General features: G+C 41.1%; 1 protein-coding gene across 5 annotated transcripts in view; it reads left to right on the plus strand.

The window, feature by feature from the left end:
• The window catches only part of row (relative of woc), a gene marked incomplete at its 3' end in the record, with an annotated part of 245,209 nt that overhangs the window by 139,811 nt on the left and 87,138 nt on the right, over positions 1-18,260 (plus strand). For all 5 annotated transcript variants that reach the window (XM_070083775.1, XM_070083776.1, XM_070083773.1 and 2 more), the window contains 1 exon segment: positions 9,535-9,671. In XM_070083775.1, coding sequence (XP_069939876.1) covers positions 9,535-9,671 — 137 coding nt within the window.

Raw genomic sequence — 18,260 nt, forward strand, 5'->3', positions numbered from 1 at the left:
CCCGTAAAAGTAGGTCTTAGACAGGGATGTGTAATGTCACCATGGTTGTTTAATATATTTATAGATGGGGTTGTAAAAGAAGTAAATGTTAGGGTATTTGGGAGTGGGGTGGGATTAAATTATGGGGAATCAAATATAAAATGGGAATTGACACAGTTACTTTTTGCTGATGATACTGTGCTTATGGGTAATTCTAAAGAAAAATTGCAGAGGTTAGTGGACGAATTTGGGAGTGTGTGTAAAGGTAGAAAGTTGAAAGTGAACATAGAAAAGAGTAAGGTGATGAGGGTATCAAATGATTTAGATAAAGAAAAATTGGATATCAAATTGGGGAGGAGGAGTATGGAAGAAGTGAATGTTTTCAGATACTTGGGAGTTGACGTGTCGGCAGATGGATTTATGAAGGATGAGGTTAATCATAGGATTGATGAGGGAAAAAAGGTGAGTGGTGCATTGAGGTATATGTGGAGTCAAAAAACGTTATCTATGGAGGCAAAGAAGGGAATGTATGAAAGTATAGTAGTACCAACACTCTTATATGGATGTGAAGCTTGGGTTGTGAATGCAGCAGCGAGGAGGCGGTTGGAGGCAGTGGAGATGTCCTGTCTAAGGGCAATGTGTGGTGTAAATATTATGCAGAAAATTCGGAGTGTGGAAATTAGGAAAAGGTGTGGAGTTAATAAAAGCATTAGTCAGAGGGCTGAAGAGGGGTTGTTGAGGTGGTTTGGTCATTTAGAGAGAATGGATCAAAGTAGAATGACATGGAGAGCATTTAAATCTGTAGGAGAAGGAAGGCGGGGTAGGGGTCGTCCTCGAAAAGGTTGGAAGGAAGGGGTAAGGGAGGTTTTGTGGGCAAGGGGCTTGGACTTCCAGCAGGCGTGCATGAGCGTGTTCGATAGGAGTGAATGGAGACGAATGGTATTTGGGACCTGACGATCTGTTGGAGTGTGAGCAGGGTAATAAATATTTAGTGAAGGGATTTAGGGAAACCAGTTATTTTTATATAGCCAGACTTGAGTCCTGGAAATGGGAAGTACAACACCTGCACTCTAAAGGAGGGGTTCGGGATATTGGCAATTTGGAGGGATATAGTGTGTATCTTTATACGTATATACTTCTAAACTGTTGTGTTCTGAGCACCTCTGCAAAAACAGTGATTATGTGTGAGTGAGGTGAAGTGTTGAATGATGAAAGTATTTTCTTTTTGGGGATTTTCTTTCTTTTTGGGTCACCCTGCCTCGGTGGGAGACGGCCGACTTGTTGAAAAAATAAAAAAAAATGTACAGTCATTGAACACTTATCTAGAACTGCTGCAGCTTTTGGAACTCTTTGAAACATGGGTATATGCAGTGGTACTTGACACTCCTCACACATAAAACGAGTGTCTCTGCGTGTTTGTGGGTGTTTTGTGGTATGACCATATACAAAACACCTCTTCTGAGCACTTATCTTGAAAGCAGTAGGAGGCAGTTGTATGGGGTAGTGATCACCAGGCCTCAAATGAGATGGCATGTGCTGGTAATTTCGTGGGCGCTTGTCTATTGCAGGTGTTGCTCCTTGGTACTTGGTGATTATTTGTCTGATGACTGACAAACAAAATTCACCATATTTTGGTTTGTTGTTGGTCCTCAACTTGTATATGTTAAAAGCATTTAGCATGGAAACATCAAGATGATGGAAAAAAAGTTTTGTAAACCACTTATAACTCTTGCATACACAATCAGCAAACCCAAACTGCATGTCACATTTGTCCACTAAGCGCATATTGAGGTTGTACTCCATGACAGCTGTAGGTTTTAGAATGGGTTCATTGGTCTCTGTATTGTGCCTGCCAGTGTGTGCCATTTCGTTTCGGTGAACTGATGTCAACAATGTGACATAACTTTTGTCATTCCACCGAAATGCCATGATGTCATTGGCAGCAAAGGCCTGCACCTCACCTCTGCGAGTGCCAGCGTCGAACCTTGGCATATGTTTACGATTACCACGCACTGTGCGACACATGTGTCAGGTTCACTCGCATGAAATCACTGAGTATGGGGCTTGTGTACCAGTTATCAGTATATAATATATGCCCCTTACAAAGATATGGTTCCATCATTGTTCGAACCACATCACCAGAGATATCCAATAACTTCCTGGTATCTCTCAATGTATTACTGCCAGTGTACACAATGATATCTAAAACGAGACCACTTTTGCAATCACACAGTACAAATAACTTTATACCAAAGTGTTTCCTCTTGCTTGGTATGTATTGCTTGAATGAGAGTCTTCCTATGAATAAAATCAAAGACTCGCCAATAACAAGCTCCTGAAGGGATGAAAATACATGCAACACTTTTGTTTCAGGTACATAAACACATTTCTGATCTTATATAACCTGTCGCTTCTGTCAGGCCTTGTTTTGTCTGAAAAGTGTAACATACGTAACAGTATCAAAAAACGATTCACACCTATAATGTCATTAAAACCTGGGGTTGAAATCAGGCGTTCTCTTGACCAGTATGTGGTGACAGTGTGCTTATACACATGTGGCATAAGCATTATTGTGGCAAAAAATAGGTACATCTCTGCCACAGTTGTGTCCTTCCACTGGTGTAGCCGTGAACTTGGTGAGAGAATTGTATTTGCCATGGTGTACTCATAGTATATGTTGGTTTACCTGACAATAATGTCCATCAGGGTTCATCGAAGAATAACTGAAAGCATTCCAGTTCAATAGCATTGTTCCCAAGTGTACACGATGGCTGTATTCCACTTTGTGTTTCATCAAAGTCATGGGACTGGGAACAAACTCATCACCTTGCTGCCAATCCCAGATGCAGTCTGCTGGTGGGTTCTGGATATTGAAACGTGGTTGTGGTTGTGCAGGTTGTGGCATTGTGGGGTTTGGTGAGGCTGGTTGTAGTTGTGCAGAGTCAGCAGCGTCGGTAGTAGCATGGCCTGCTGCTGGTGCCACATGACTCATGCCACCACCACTATCACCACCACCACCTGCTGCCTCACTCACATCATTCATACCCATCGTAACAATATCATCATCTTCACTGTCAGGTCGTGGTATAGGGCCACGGGATGTGCTCCGAAATTTACTCCTTCCCCTTGGAACATTATATGACACGCTACCAGACCGCATGCTATGTCATATATACTACCGCTTTACTGGAGAATATTCACCCTCACTGTCGCAACTAGAACTGCTTTCAATAGCTTTGAAATCACTATCACTATCACTGCTCACATCTGAGTCTTGTACACGGGCAAATAGTTTACTTTTTCGTCCTGGTACAGGTGAACGTGAACAAGCCGGCCCAGCACCAGAGGTGGAAGGTTGTGGGTCATCTGGCTTTTCATCACTAATTACGTTATCCTGGGCACTGTTTTTGGTCACACCCGCTTGAAAACCATGGAATTCACTTTCACTGACACTATCATCACTGTTTGAGCTATCACTTGGGAACAAAAGACATCCAGTCCGCCGAGGAGTGAGGTACTTCTTACTGCGAGGCATGGTGAAAATTGACTACCAAGATGGCGTTCCCACAATGCACCACTGAGTCCCAGTTTTTTTCACAGGATGCACACCCACCACTCAGACCCATTCTCTCTCATGTAGGCCTACCAGCTTTCTCTCGCTTGATTTGAAGCCGCTAGAATTTATGCGTATAAATTCGTCAGAAACAGTGGCGCGTAAGACGTATATTTTTTTTTTTTATTATTATTATCACACTGGCTGATTCCCACCAAGGCAGGGTGGCCCGAAAAAGAAAAACTTTCACCATCATTCACTCCATCACTGTCTTGCCAGAAGGGTGCTTTACACTACAGTTTTTAAACTACAACATTAACACCCCTCCTTCAGAGTGCAGGCACTGTACTTCCCATCTCCAGGACTCAAGTCCGGCCTGCCGGTTTCCCTGAATCCCTTCATAAATGTTACTTTGCTCACACTCCAACAGCACGTCAAGTATTAAAAACCATTTGTCTCCATTCACTCCTATCAAACACGCTCACGCATGCCTGCTGGAAGTCCAAGCCCCTCGCACACAAAACCTCCTTTACCCCCTCCCTCCAACCTTTCCTAGGCCGACCCCTACCCCGCCTTCCTTCCACTACAGACTGATACACTCTTGAAGTCATTCTGTTTCGCTCCATTCTCTCTACATGTCCGAACCACCTCAACAACCCTTCCTCAGCCCTCTGGACAACAGTTTTGGTAATCCCGCACCTCCTCCTAACTTCCAAACTACGAATTCTCTGCATTATATTTACACCACACATTGCCCTCAGACATGACATCTCCACTGCCTCCAGCCTTCTCCTCGCTGCAACATTCATCACCCACGCTTCACACCCATATAAGAGCGTTGGTAAAACTATACTCTCATACATTCCCCTCTTTGCCTCCAAGGACAAAGTTCTTTGTCTCCACAGACTCCTAAGTGCACCACTCACTCTTTTTCCCTCATCAATTCTATGATTCACCTCATCTTTCATAGACCCATCCGCTGACACGTCCACTCCCAAATATCTGAATACGTTCACCTCCTCCATACTCTCTCCCTCCAATCTGATATTCAATCTTTCATCACCTAATCTTTTTGTTATCCTCATAACCTTACTCTTTCCTGTATTCACCTTTAATTTTCTTCTTTTGCACACCCTACCAAATTCATCCACCAATCTCTGCAACTTCTCTTCAGAATCTCCCAAGAGCACCGTGTCATCAGCAAAGAGCAGCTGTGACAACTCCCACTTTGTGTGTGATTCTTTATCTTTTAACTCCACGCCTCTTGCCAAGACCCTCGCATTTACTTCTCTTACAACCCCATCTATAAATATATTAAACAACCACGGTGACATCACACATCCTTGTCTAAGGCCTACTTTTACTGGGAAAAAATTTCCCTCTTTCCTACATACTCTAACTTGAGCCTCACTATCCTCGTAAAAACTCTTCACTGCTTTCAGTAACCTACCTCCTACACCATACACTTGCAACATCTGCCACATTGCCCCCCTATCCACCCTGTCATACGCCTTTTCCAAATCCATAAATGCCACAAAGACCTCTTTAGCCTTATCTAAATACTGTTCACTTATATGTTTCACTGTAAACACCTGGTCCACACACCCCCTACCTTTCCTAAAGCCTCCTTGTTCATCTGCTATCCTATTCTCCGTCTTACTCTTAATTCTTTCAATAATAACTCTACCATACACTTTGCCAGGTATACTCAACAGACTTATCCCCCTATAATTTTTGCACTCTCTTTTATCCCCTTTGCCTTTATACAAAGGAACTATGCATGCTCTCTGCCAATCCCTAGGTACCTTACCCTCTTCCATACATTTATTAAATAATTGCACCAACCACTCCAAAACTATATCCCCACCTGCTTTTAACATTTCTATCTTTATCCCATCAATCCCGGCTGCCGTACCCCCTTTCATTTTACCTACTGCCTCACGAACTTCCCCCACACTCACAATTGGCTCTTCCTCACTCCTACAAGATGTTATTCCTCCTTGCCCTATACACGAAATTACAGCTTCCCTATCTTCATCAACATTTAACAATTCCTCAAAATATTCCCTCCATCTTCCCAATACCTCTAACTCTCCATTTAATAACTCTCCTCTCCTATTTTTAACTGACAAATCCATTTGTTCTCTAGGCTTCCTTAACTTGTTAATCTCACTCCAAAACTTTTTCTTATTTTCAACAAAATTTGTTGATAACATCTCACCCACTCTCTCATTTGCTCTCTTTTTACATTGCTTCACCACTCTCTTAACCTCTCTCTTTTTCTCCATATACTCTTCCCTCCTTGCATCACTTCTACTTTGTAAAAACTTCTCATATGCTAACTTTTTCTCCCTTACTACTCTCTTTACATCATCATTCCACCAATCGCTCCTCTTCCCTCCCGCACCCACTTTCCTGTAACCACAAACTTCTGCTGAACACTCTAACACTACATTTTTAAACCTACCCCATACCTCTTCGACCCCATTGCCTATGCTCTCATTAGCTCATCTATCCTCCAATAGCTGTTTATATCTTACCCTAACTGCCTCCTCTTTTAGTTTATAAACCTTCACCTCTCTCTTCCCTGATGCTTCTATTCTCCTTGTATCCCATCTACCTTTTACTCTCAGTGTAGCTACAACTAGAAAGTGATCTGATATATCTGTGGCCCCTCTATAAACATGTACATCCTGAAGTCTACTCAACAGTCTTTTATCTACCAATACATAATCCAACAAACTACTGTCATTTCGCCCTACATCATATCTTGTATACTTATTTATCCTCTTTTTCTTAAAATATGTATTACCTATAACTAAACCCCTTTCTATACAAAGTTCAATCAAAGGGCTCCCATTATCATTTACACCTGGTACCCCAAACTTACCTACCACACCCTCTCTAAAAGTTTCTCCTACTTTAGCATTCAGGTCCCCTACCACAATTACTCTCTCACTTGGTTCAAAGGCTCCTATACATTCACTTAACATCTCCCAAAATCTCTCTCTCTCCTCTGCATTCCTCTCTTCTCCAGGTGCATACACGCTTATTATGACCCACTTCTCGCATCCAACCTTTACTTTAATCCACATAATTCTTGAATTTACACATTCATATTCTCTTTTCTCCTTCCATAACTGATCATTTAACATTACTGCTACCCCTTCCTTTGCTCTAACTCTTTCAGATACTCCAGATTTAATCCCATTTATTTCCCCCCACTGAAACTCTCCTACCCCCTTCAGCTTTATTTCGCTTAGGGCCAGGACATCCAACTTCTTTTCATTCATAACATCAGCAATCATCTGTTTCTTGTCATCCGCACTACATCCACGCACATTTAAGCATCCCAGTTTTATAAAGTTTTTCTTCTTCTCTTTTTTAGTAAATGTCTACAGGAGAAGGGGTTACTAGCCCATTGCTCCCGGCATTTTAGTCGCCTCATACGACACGCATGGCTTACGGAGGAAAGATTCTTTTCCACTTCCCCATGGACAATAGAAGAAATAAAGAAGAACAAGAGCTATTTAGAAAAAGGAGAAAAACCTAGATGTATGTATATATATATGCATGTGCGTGTCTGTGAAGTGTGACCAAAGTGTAAGTAGGAGTAGCAAGATATCCCTGTTATCTAGCGTGTTTATGAGACAGAAAAAGAAAAAGACGTATATATACGACCGAAACAGTCAAAGGGTTAAATACTCCCCACGCATTCACTCAACATTTCCCAAAATATATCTCTCTCTCTCTCCTCTACCCTTCTCTCTTCTCCAGGTGCATATACGCTTACTATAACCCTTTATTGTACTCCACATAATCCTTGAATTAATACATTTATAGCCCCTCTTTTCCTGCCATAGCTTACCCTTCAACATTATTGCTACTCCTTCTTTAGCTCAAACTCTATTTGAAACCCCTGACCTAATCCCATTCATTCCTCTCAACTGAATCTCTCCCACCCCCTTCAGGTTTGTTTCACTTAAAGCCAGGACATCCAGCTTCTTCTCATTCATAACATCCACTATCATCTCTTTTATCGTTCGCACAACACCCACACACATTCAGACTAGGTATATATTATTATAAATTACAACTGTGCATTTACTTAGTCACAATATATGATGATGTTGCTATATAAGAAGGTTTACTGTAGTTGAAAATGAAAAAAATCATTGCAGTATGTATGAAATAAAGTTTTTTAGCACTTGAAAATATAGAGTGCAGTAAATCCTCAAATTTGTGGGCTTTGGTTTAATTAACTTTGAAAATGTGGGACAAAATCTGTTGCATTAATTGATTCAGAAATATTTGACAAAATCTGTTAGTTACAGAGTTGTCTTTTATTGTTACAATCACAAAATTATCTCATCTATTATGTATTTTAACACTGACCACCACCTACCTTGTTACGTTAACTCAAGAAAAGAGTAACTACATTAACAGTCATTCATTCAACTGTCTTGCCACAAGCGTGCTGACATCACAGTTCAGATGTACTGTCCTCATCCTGCCTTTAAAATATAGGCTCTGTACTTCTCACCTCCAGAATTCAAGTCTGGTTAATGGGTTTCTCTGAATCCCTTCATAAATCCCTTGCCACTCCAACAAGATGTCAAGCATTAAAAACTGTTTGCCTCTAGGCACTCTGATCTAATGAGCTTGAGGAAGCTTGTTGAATGTTCAAGTCCCAATCACTCAAAAAATGCTTTACCACCTACGTGCAACCTATCCTGGGATAACCCCTATCCCTCCTTCCTGCTCCTCAGTTTTATGTACATGCACTAATAGTCACTCTTGTTTTGTTATAGCCTCTCAGTGTCTAAGTCACCTCAACAACCCTTCCTCATCTCTAAATATCATCATCTTTTGGTAACTGCACACCATCTAATCTCCAAGCTCTGAATTCTCTGCATAATATTTACACCACACATTACCCTCAATCATATCTCCACTTGTATTATAAAGATGAAGGGAGGGAAAATTAAAAGTTATTAAGATGCCTTAATGTCCCGTATTCATTGTACATATTTTGCATAGGCAAGTGACATCCTGCCAGGTTCCTCCACTCTTTTTCACATGTTTAAAAACATTCTTCCTTCAAATTCCTGTCTCTGCCTCTTCTCTTATAATGTCAAATTTTTTTTGTGTAGTTTTGGAATGGCAAGATTACTAACATATATGGTAAGAGGAGACTCATTGTTGAGTAGGTCATTATTTAGAGATGTTTTGACCCACACAGGGCTTTATCAAGAAATTACATACCACAGGTGTCAAAACACTGCATTATATAAAGTGATGGCCTGGTATGGTAGCCTGGCTGACTACCATACATACCACACTTGATTTCTTACAATAAATACTACTTGTCTCACCCTAGATTAAAACTACAAACATTTTAAGGTAAGTAATGAGTGTAATATATGTGTATTTTACTTTTTTATTGTTTTTTGATGCTTAGTTCTATTACTAACCTAATATATGTTAGTGTAAACTTGTTATCCAGTATTTGTATTCATTTATAAGGGGAAAAAAGGGTGTTCCACTTTACTGCGATTTCTGCTTTACGGCGGTAGCCTGGAACCTAACCTGCTGTATAAGTGGGGCCCTACTGTATGTGTAGAGGAAATTTATTTTATTTAAGAAATTTATTGAGGAAACATAAGAATCATTATGCTGAACAACCACTGTGAAAAATTAGTGAAATTCCAGGACTTTTGTGATTTCTCCTTGATAATGTGAGAAATCACAAAAGCACTCGGAATTTCACTCTTTTTTCAGTGGTTGTTCTGCATAATGTGATATCACCTGTTTACTGTGATCTTATTGCAGCAAAGATCATTATATACTTACATAATGAAACAAACAAATTGCTTCTATAGGATATATATAAAATAGTTTATACAGTATTTTCATGTTTAGGACTCTTTTAATATAATAATAATCATATAAAACAGTAATATACACAGTTCTCATGACTATTATTGCAATTATTATTACAGATGCTAAAGTTAAATCTGTGCTTGTTAAGTCAGCTCAAGAGTTCGTTGAGTGGTTGCTGGGTGAAGGGTTGATCCGCACTTCTCAGTACTGCTCAACTCATAAGATGCAACCCAGCCTTACTCCTATTAAACTCAAAGTAAGTGCAATACTCCATCTATTGTTGTTTGACCCCTTTACGAAAAAGGGGATTTCCTTGATCCAATGATTTGGAGCTACATCTCCTCTCTTGCATTATACCTGAGCCTCTTGTTCTCCAGATACTGTATGACATAAAGGTTTAGCACTTCCTGTGAGTAATTGTGTTGCTGTTTGTGAATTGCCAAATTTAATTTTTTTCTTTCCAACAAACCAGCCATATTCCACGGAGGCAGGTCGACCTAAAAAGATAAACTAAAGTTTCTATTTTAAAATTTAGTACAGTGGACCCCCTGTTTTCATTAACCCATTTTTGTATTTTAGGTTATAGCTGATTCTTTGTCAAAATATAGTCTGTTTTCGTTAATTCCCTCTAGTTTCGTTGGTCGTATGGAACACATCCGAGTGCCCGTGTGCACACAAAGCCTCCCACACACCATTCTGAGTCAGTGTGGCATTGTTTCTTGATGAGTGAACATTATTCTGGGAGGTCATACAAAACATTTCATAATAATACATTGCTTTTTGCACTTGTTTATTGTGTGTGACTGCTAAATAAGCCACCTTGGGCCAAATGAAAGTTCAGAATGTCAGCCTTATGGTAAAGAAGGTGAGAAACACCATAGAATTCAAGAAAGAACTCGTAGAAAAATGTGAAAGTGGCGTGCTTGTGGCGGACCTCGCCAGGATGTACAGAAAGCCCTCATCAATGATCAGTTCCATCGTGGCAAAGAAAAAAGAAATCAAGGAAGCTGATGATGCGAAAGGGTAAATATGCTAACGAAACAGAGTTCACAGACAATTGAAGATGTGGAGAAATTGTTGTTGGTGTGGCTCAACCAAAAACAATTAGCGGGAGATAGTGTTGTGCAGTCGATAACTTGTGAAAAGGCAAGGCAGTTGCATAGGGATCTTGTAAAGAGAGTACCTGGAGTGAGTTCTGTTGATAGAGAATTTAAGGCCAGCAAAGGCTGGTTCGAAAAATTCAGTAAGCGCAGTGGCATACACAGTGTTGTAAGGCATGGCGAGGCTGCAAGTTCAGACAAATGTGTAGCTGAAGAATTCGTGCATAAATTCAAGGAGTACGTAGAGGCTGAAGAATTTGTCCCCCAACAAGTGTTCACTTGTGACGAAACAGGCCTGTTTTGGAAGAAAATGCCAAATAGGACCTACATCATGCAGGAGGAAAAGGCACTGCCAGGACACAAGCCTATGAAAGGCAGGCTAACTCTCTTGTTCTGTAGTAATGCTAGTGGAGATTTCAAAGGGAAGCAATTACTGGTGTATCACTCTGAAAATCCCAGAGTGTTCAAGAAAAACAGTGTCGTCAAGACTAAATTGTGTGTGATGTGGAAGGGTAACAGTAAGGCATGGGTCACAAGGCAAATTTTCTCTGATTGGTTCAATGTAGTGTTTGGCCCCAGTGTGAAGAAATACCTCCTGGATAATAAATTGCCACTCAAGTGCCTCCTGGCAATGGACAGTGCTCCTGCTCATCCTCCAGATTTGAATGTCCAGTTGTTGGAGGAGTTTATTTCATCACAGTGAAGTTCTTGCCCCTTATTACCACTCCTCTCATCCAGCCCATGGACCAGCAGATCATTTCAAACTTCAAAAAAACTCTTCACCAAAGCAATGTTTCAGAGGTGCTTTGACGTGACCTTGGACACTGAATTGACCCTAAGAGAGTTCTGGTGGGATCACTTCACTATCCTCAATTGCATAACCTGTATAGATAAGGCTTGGGAGGGAGTGACTTCCAGAATGATGAACCCTGCTTGTAGAAAATTGTGGCCAGAATATGTCCAAGACGAGGATTTTCAAGGGTTTGGGGCTCACCCTGATGACCCTCTGCCTGTTGTGTATTCTGTTGTGGCATTGGGGAATTCCATGAGGTTGAATGTGAGTGGCCAGGCTGTGGAAGAGTTGGTGGAGGACCACAGTGAAGAGCTATCCACTGAAGAGCTGCAAGACCTTCATCTGCAACAGCAACAAACCACAGCTGAGGAAATTGCTTCATTGGAGGAGGAAGAGAAGTGCCTTCCTCAGTGATTAAGGACATTTGGGCAAAGTGGAGTGAAGTGCAAACATTTGTGGAGGAAGACTTAAGAAATCGTAATGACATTGGGGCTAGCCACAATAAGATTCATCCAACTAGGTATATTTCTAACCATTTAGCACAGGCACCTCTGTGACATGAGGTAGCTGGAGATGAATGTGAGTGGCCAGGCTGTGGAAGAGTTGGTGGAGGACCACAGTGAAGAGCTATCCACTGAAGAGCTGCAAGACCTTCATCTGCAACAGCAACAAACCACAGCTGAGGAAATTGCTTCATTGGAGGAGGAAGAGAAGTGCCTTCCTCAGTGATTAAGGACATTTGGGCAAAGTGGAGTGAAGTGCAAACATTTGTGAAGGAATGTCACCCTAACAAAGCTGTTGCAGGCTGTGTCTGCAACATGTTCAATGACATTGCCTGCCCCATTTTAGGTAAATCTTAAAGAGACGCCACAAACAGAGCTCTCTGGAAAAATTTTTGATGCGATAGGGGTTCAGTGACTCAAGCTGGTCCTAGTGGCATTAAAAAACAATGAAGGGAAGTAACCCCGGATAAGCACTTCATACCTGAAGTCTCTATGGAAGGGGATTCCCTTTCCAAACAATAATCAGTCCTCCCTCTCCCCTCCTCCCCATCTTCCATACACCAACAAGAGTCTTCAGTAAAGGTAAGTGTGATGTTAAATATTCATTTATACATTTTATTAGTGCTTTATATTGATTTGTCATTGTTTTCTGTATATAATTCTATACTCTCTCTCAAAAAATTTTTTGTTAATACTTTTAGGTATCTGGAATGGATTAATTGGATTTACATTATTTCTTATGGGGAAAATGATTTCGGTTTTCATGATTTATGAGCTTCGTCAGACTCTCTGGAATGGATTAATTATGAAAACAGAGGGTCCACTGTAATTTATACAGGAGAAGGGATTACTAGCCTCTTGCTCCCAGCATTTTAGTCACCTCTTATGACATGCATGGCTTACATAAGTAGCAAGATATACCTGGTATCCCACATGTTTATGAAACAGAAAAAAAGACATCAGCAATCCTACCATTGTGTAAAACAAAAACTTTTTTTTTTCCTCAACATATCAGTCATCCCCCACCAAGGCAAGGTGATGCGAGAAAGAAACACTTTCACCATTAGTGAAGCATATAGGTGAACAATATTTAGACAAGGGTAAAGAGGTTTTCATTGCATTTATGGATTTGGAAAAGGCTTGTGATAGGGTGGATAGGAGAACAATGTGGCAGATGTTGCAGATGTATGGAATAGGTTTCTGAAAGAAGTAACCAGTTTTTATGAGGATAGTGAGGCTCAGGTTAGAGTATGTAAGAGAGAGGAAGATTATTTCCTGGTAAAAGAAGGCCTTAGACAGGGATGCATGATGTCACCATGGTTGTTCAGTATATTTATAGATGGAGTTGTAAAAGGTGTGGGATTAAGAGATAAAGAATCTAACACAAAGTGGGGGTTGTCATGGTCACTTTTTGTTGATGACTGTGCTTTTGGGAGAGACTGAAGAGAAGTTGCAGAGGTTTGTGGACGAGTTTACAAAGTTATGTACGTATAAGTAGAAAATTAAATGTGAATGTAGGAAAGAGCAAGGTGATGAGGATTGCAAAAAATTTAGATAATGAAAGATTGGATATCAGATTGGATGAAGGGAGTATGGAGGAAGTGACTGTATTCAGATATTTGTGATTGGACTTGTAAGCAGATGGGTTTATGAAAGATGAAGTGTATCATAGAATTGATGAGGGGAAAAAAGGTGAGTGGAGCCCTAACTAGTCTGTGGAAACAAACATCGGTATCCGTGAAAGCAAAGAGGGGAATATGTAAGACTAGAGTGGCGTCAACACTTATATGGGGTGTGAAGCATGGGTGGTGAAGGAGAAGGCTGGAAGCAATGGAGATGTCATGTTTGAGGGCAATGTGTGGTGTGAATATAATGCAGAGACTTCACAGCTTGGAGATTAGGAGGAGGTGTGAAGTTTCTAAAAATATTATCCAGAGGGCAGAGGAAGGGTTGTTGAGGTGGTTTGGACATTGAGAGGATGGAGCAAAATAGAATAACTTGGAGGGCATATAAATCTGTAGTGGAAGGAGGGTGGAGTAGGGTCATCCTAGGAAAGGTTGGAGGGAGGGGGTAAAGGAGGTTTTTGTATGCAAGGGGTTTGGACTTCCAGCAAGCATGCGTGAGTGTTTTCGATAGGAGCAAGTGAAGACAAATTGTTATGACTTGATGTGCTGTTGGAGTGTGAGAAAAGTAACATTTATTAAGGGATTCAAGGAGCCAGTTAACAGGACTTAAGTCCTGGAGGTGGGAAGTTCAGTGCCTGCACTCTGAAGGAGTGATGTTGATATGTTGCAGTTTTTAACTGTAGTGTAGGCATTCCTCTGGCAAGACAGTGATGGAGTGAATGATGATGAAAGTGTTTCTTCTTATTTTGGTCACCCCTGCCTCGGTGGGAAATGGCTGATCTTTCTTTCAACACACCGGCCGTATCCCACCGAGGCAGGGTGGCCCAAAAGGAAACACGAAAGTTTCTCCTTTTACATTTAGTAATATATACAGGAGAAGGGGTTACTAGCCCCTTGCTCCCTACATTTTAGTCGCCTCTTACAACACGTATGGCTTACGGAGGAAGAATTCTGTTCCACTTCCCCGTGGAAGTATGAGGAAATAAACAAGAACAAGAACTAGAAAGAAAATAGAAGAAAACCCAGAGAGGTGTGTGTATATATATATGCTTGTACATGTATGTGTAGTGTGACCTAAGTGCAGGTAGAAGTAGCAAGACGTACTTGAAATCTTGCACGTTTATGAGACAGACAAAAGACACCAGCAATCCTACCATCATCTAAAACAATTACAGGATTTCGTTGTACACTCACTTGGCAGGACAGTAGTACCTCCCTGGGCGGTTGCTGTTTACCAACCTACTACCTAGGAAATGGCTGATGTGTTAATAAAAAAAAAAATAGTGCTTATTAAACTTTTTGTATTTTATTTATAGTTTGTTGTGTTTTTTTGTTGGCAAAGAATGTTTTTCTTAGTGTATCTTACCATGGTCACACCATAGCACCATCACCATCTTACAACAAGGACTTGCATGAAGATTTTTTACAGTGATAAATAAGCTAATAAGCTTAAAAAAAGAAACGACAGAATTCTTCAGAGGGATTTGGCTGTGATGAATGTGTGTGGGGGCTGTAGGTAACAATACCCTGGATGATCAGGCAATCATTAGAAAAGTCTGACCACAGACTGCACTGTTGGAGTAGAATAACTGAAACCAGTCACAGGTATGTACATGACTAATAAATTATCAGACATATTTATTTCTTTTTCTTCTTCTTTCAACAAACCGGCCGTATTCCACCAATGCAGGGTGGCCCAAAAAGAAAAATCTAAAGTTTCTCTTTTTAAATTTACTAATTTATACAGGAAAAGAGGTTAGTAGCCTCTTGCTCCCAGCATTTTAGTCGCCTCTTACAACACACATGGCTTACGGAGGAAGAAGTCTGTTCCACTTCCCCATGGAGATAAGAGAAAATAAACAAGTACAAGAACTAGAAAGAAAATAGAAGAAAACCCAGAGGGGTGTGTGTATATACAGTGGACCCCCGCCGTTCGGCGGCCGTGACTTTCGTGAAATCCGACTTTTGGCAAATTTTTTCCAGCAAAATTTAGCTTTGCAGTTCGTGATTTGGCGACCGTTCGGTACGCATCCGCCTGTCACTGCTCACACAAAGCCAGTCTCCCGCACCTTTCACACTCAGTGTGCCATTGTTTACTAATGTATGACCATCACCCCTCTGGTTCATACAATACATTTCATAATCCATTGTTTTTTTTGTGCTTGAAATTGCTAAATAAGTCACCATGGGCCCAAGGAAAGCTAGTGCCAACCCTTTGGTTAACCCTTTGACTGTTTCAGGGCCCTCTCTGAAACTGTCATTCTATGTCGCCAAATATTCGAAAAAAAAAAAAAATTATTTTTTCTTATGAAAATGTTAGGAATATTTTTACTAGTGTTTTAAGCCTAAAAAAAAATTTTTGCCATCAGTACTTACCGAGATATAAAGCCGCAAAGTTTGCAGAAATTGACGTGCGTACGGCAACAGCGGCGACTGCCGCCCACCCGGTATTCTTTTATTTACTCTAATTCAAAGGTTTCTTGCATTTTTCAATATTTTTCTTTTCCAGGTAACTTATGTGGCCTGTGAGACCAATGTAAGGTGCATTGTTCAAATATACACTCATTATTTACAACACAATAACAGAACAAACTTTATCACTATTAGTTTGTGTATACACTTTGTTTACACAAACAAACAATACAAAACAATGTTTATTACTATTGTTCCATAATATATATACATATGTACAGTCACTAACCACGTTCCTAGAACTGCTGCAGCTTGTGGAACTCTTTGAAACATGGGTATATGCAGAGGGGCACTTCACACTCCTCACACATAAAACGAGTGTCTCTGCGTGTTTGTGGGTGTTTTGTGGTATGCATACATACATAACACCTCTTCTGAGCATTTTTCTTGGCAGTAGTAGGAGGCAGTTGTATGGGGTAGTGATCACCAGGCCTCATACGAGATGACGTCTGTGGGCGCTGGTCTATTGCAGGAGTTGCTCCTTTGTACTTTGCAATTATTTGTCTGATTACTGACAGGCAAAATTCACCATATTTTGGTGTTTTGTTGGTCTTCAACTTGTATATGTTATAAGCATTTAGCATAGAGATATCAACAAGATGGAAAAAAAGTTTGATATACCACTAATAACTCTTGCGTACACAGTCTGCAAACCCAATCTGCATGTCACATTTGTCCACTAAGCGCATATTGAGATTGTAGTCCATGACAGCTGCAGGCTTCAGAATGGGTTCATTGGTCTCTCTGTTGTCCCTGCCACTGGGTACCATTTCGTTTGTGTGAACTGATGTCAACAATGTGACATCACGTTTGTCATGCCACCGAAATGCCATGATGTCATTGGCAGCAAAGGCTTGCACCTCACCTCTGCGAGTGCCAACGTCGAACCTTGGCATATGTTTGCGATTACAACGCACTGTGCCACACACGTCTGTCAAGTTCACTCGCAAGAAATCACTGAGTAAGGGGCTTGTGTACCAGTTATCAGTAAATAACATATGCCCCTTACCAAGATATGGTTCCATCATTGTTCGAACCACATCACCAGAGATACCCAATAACTTCATGGTATCTCTCAAAGTATTACTGCCAGTGTACACAATAATATCTAAAACAAGACCACTTCTGCAATCACACAGTACAAATAGCTTTATACCAAAGCGTTTCCTCTTGCTTGGTATATATTGCTTGAATGAGAGTCTGCCTTTGAATAAAATCAAGGACTCATCAATAACAAGCTTCCTGAAGGGATAAAAATACATGCAGCACTTTTGTTTCAGGTACATAAACACATTTCTTATCTTATATAACCTGTCGCTTCTGTCAGGCCTGGTTTTGTCTGAAAAGTGTAACATACGCAACAGTATCAGGAAACGATTGACTCCTATAATGTCACTAAAACCTGGAGTTGAAATCAGGCGATCTGTTGTCCAGTATGTGGTGACAGTGTGCTTATACACATGTGGCATAAGCATTATTGTGGCAAAAAACAGGTACATCTCTGCCACAGTTGTCTCCTTCCACTTGTGTAGCCGTGATTTTGGTGAGAGAATTGTATTTGCCATGGTGTAATCACAGTATGTATTTGTTTCCCTGACAATGATGTCCATCAGGGGTTCATCGAAAAATAACTCAAAGCAGTCCAGTTCACTGGCATTGTTCCCAAGTGGACAAGATGGCTTTATTCCACTTTGTGTTTCATCAAAGTCATGGGGACTGGGAACAAACTCGTCACCGTCCTGCCAATCCCAGATGCGGTCTGCTGGTGGGGTCTGGATATTGTACCGTGGTTGTGGCTGTGCAGGTTGTGGTGGTGCAGGTTGTGGCAGTGTGGGGTAGGGTGAGGCTGGTTGTTCTGCTGAGTCAGCCGCGTGGCTAGTAGCGTGGCCCGGTGATGGTGCCACATGGGCCGTGCCACCCTCACTATCACCACCACTGCCTCCTCCCTCACTGTCACCATTCATACCCATCGTTACAATATCGTCATCTTCACTATCAGGTCGTGGTGTTGGGCCACGGGATGTGCTCCCAGAGTTTCTCCTTCCCCTTGGAACAACATATGAAACACTACCAGACCGCATGCTACGTCGTACATACTGGCGCTTCACTGGGGAATATTCACTCTCACTGTCACTAGAACTGCTTTCAATGACCTTGAAATCACTATCACTATCACTGCTATCATCAGGGTGTTGTACACGACCAAATAGTTTCCTCTTTCGTCCTGGTACAGGCGAACGTGAACGTGAACAAGCCGGCACAGCACCAGAGGTCGAAGGTTGTGGGTCATCTGGGTTTTCGTCACTATTTACGTTATCCTGGGCACTTTTTTCGGTAACACTCACTTGAAAA

This window comes from Cherax quadricarinatus, chromosome 10 (genome assembly GCF_038502225.1).
Source record: "Cherax quadricarinatus isolate ZL_2023a chromosome 10, ASM3850222v1, whole genome shotgun sequence".
NCBI lineage: Eukaryota > Metazoa > Arthropoda > Malacostraca > Decapoda > Parastacidae > Cherax > Cherax quadricarinatus.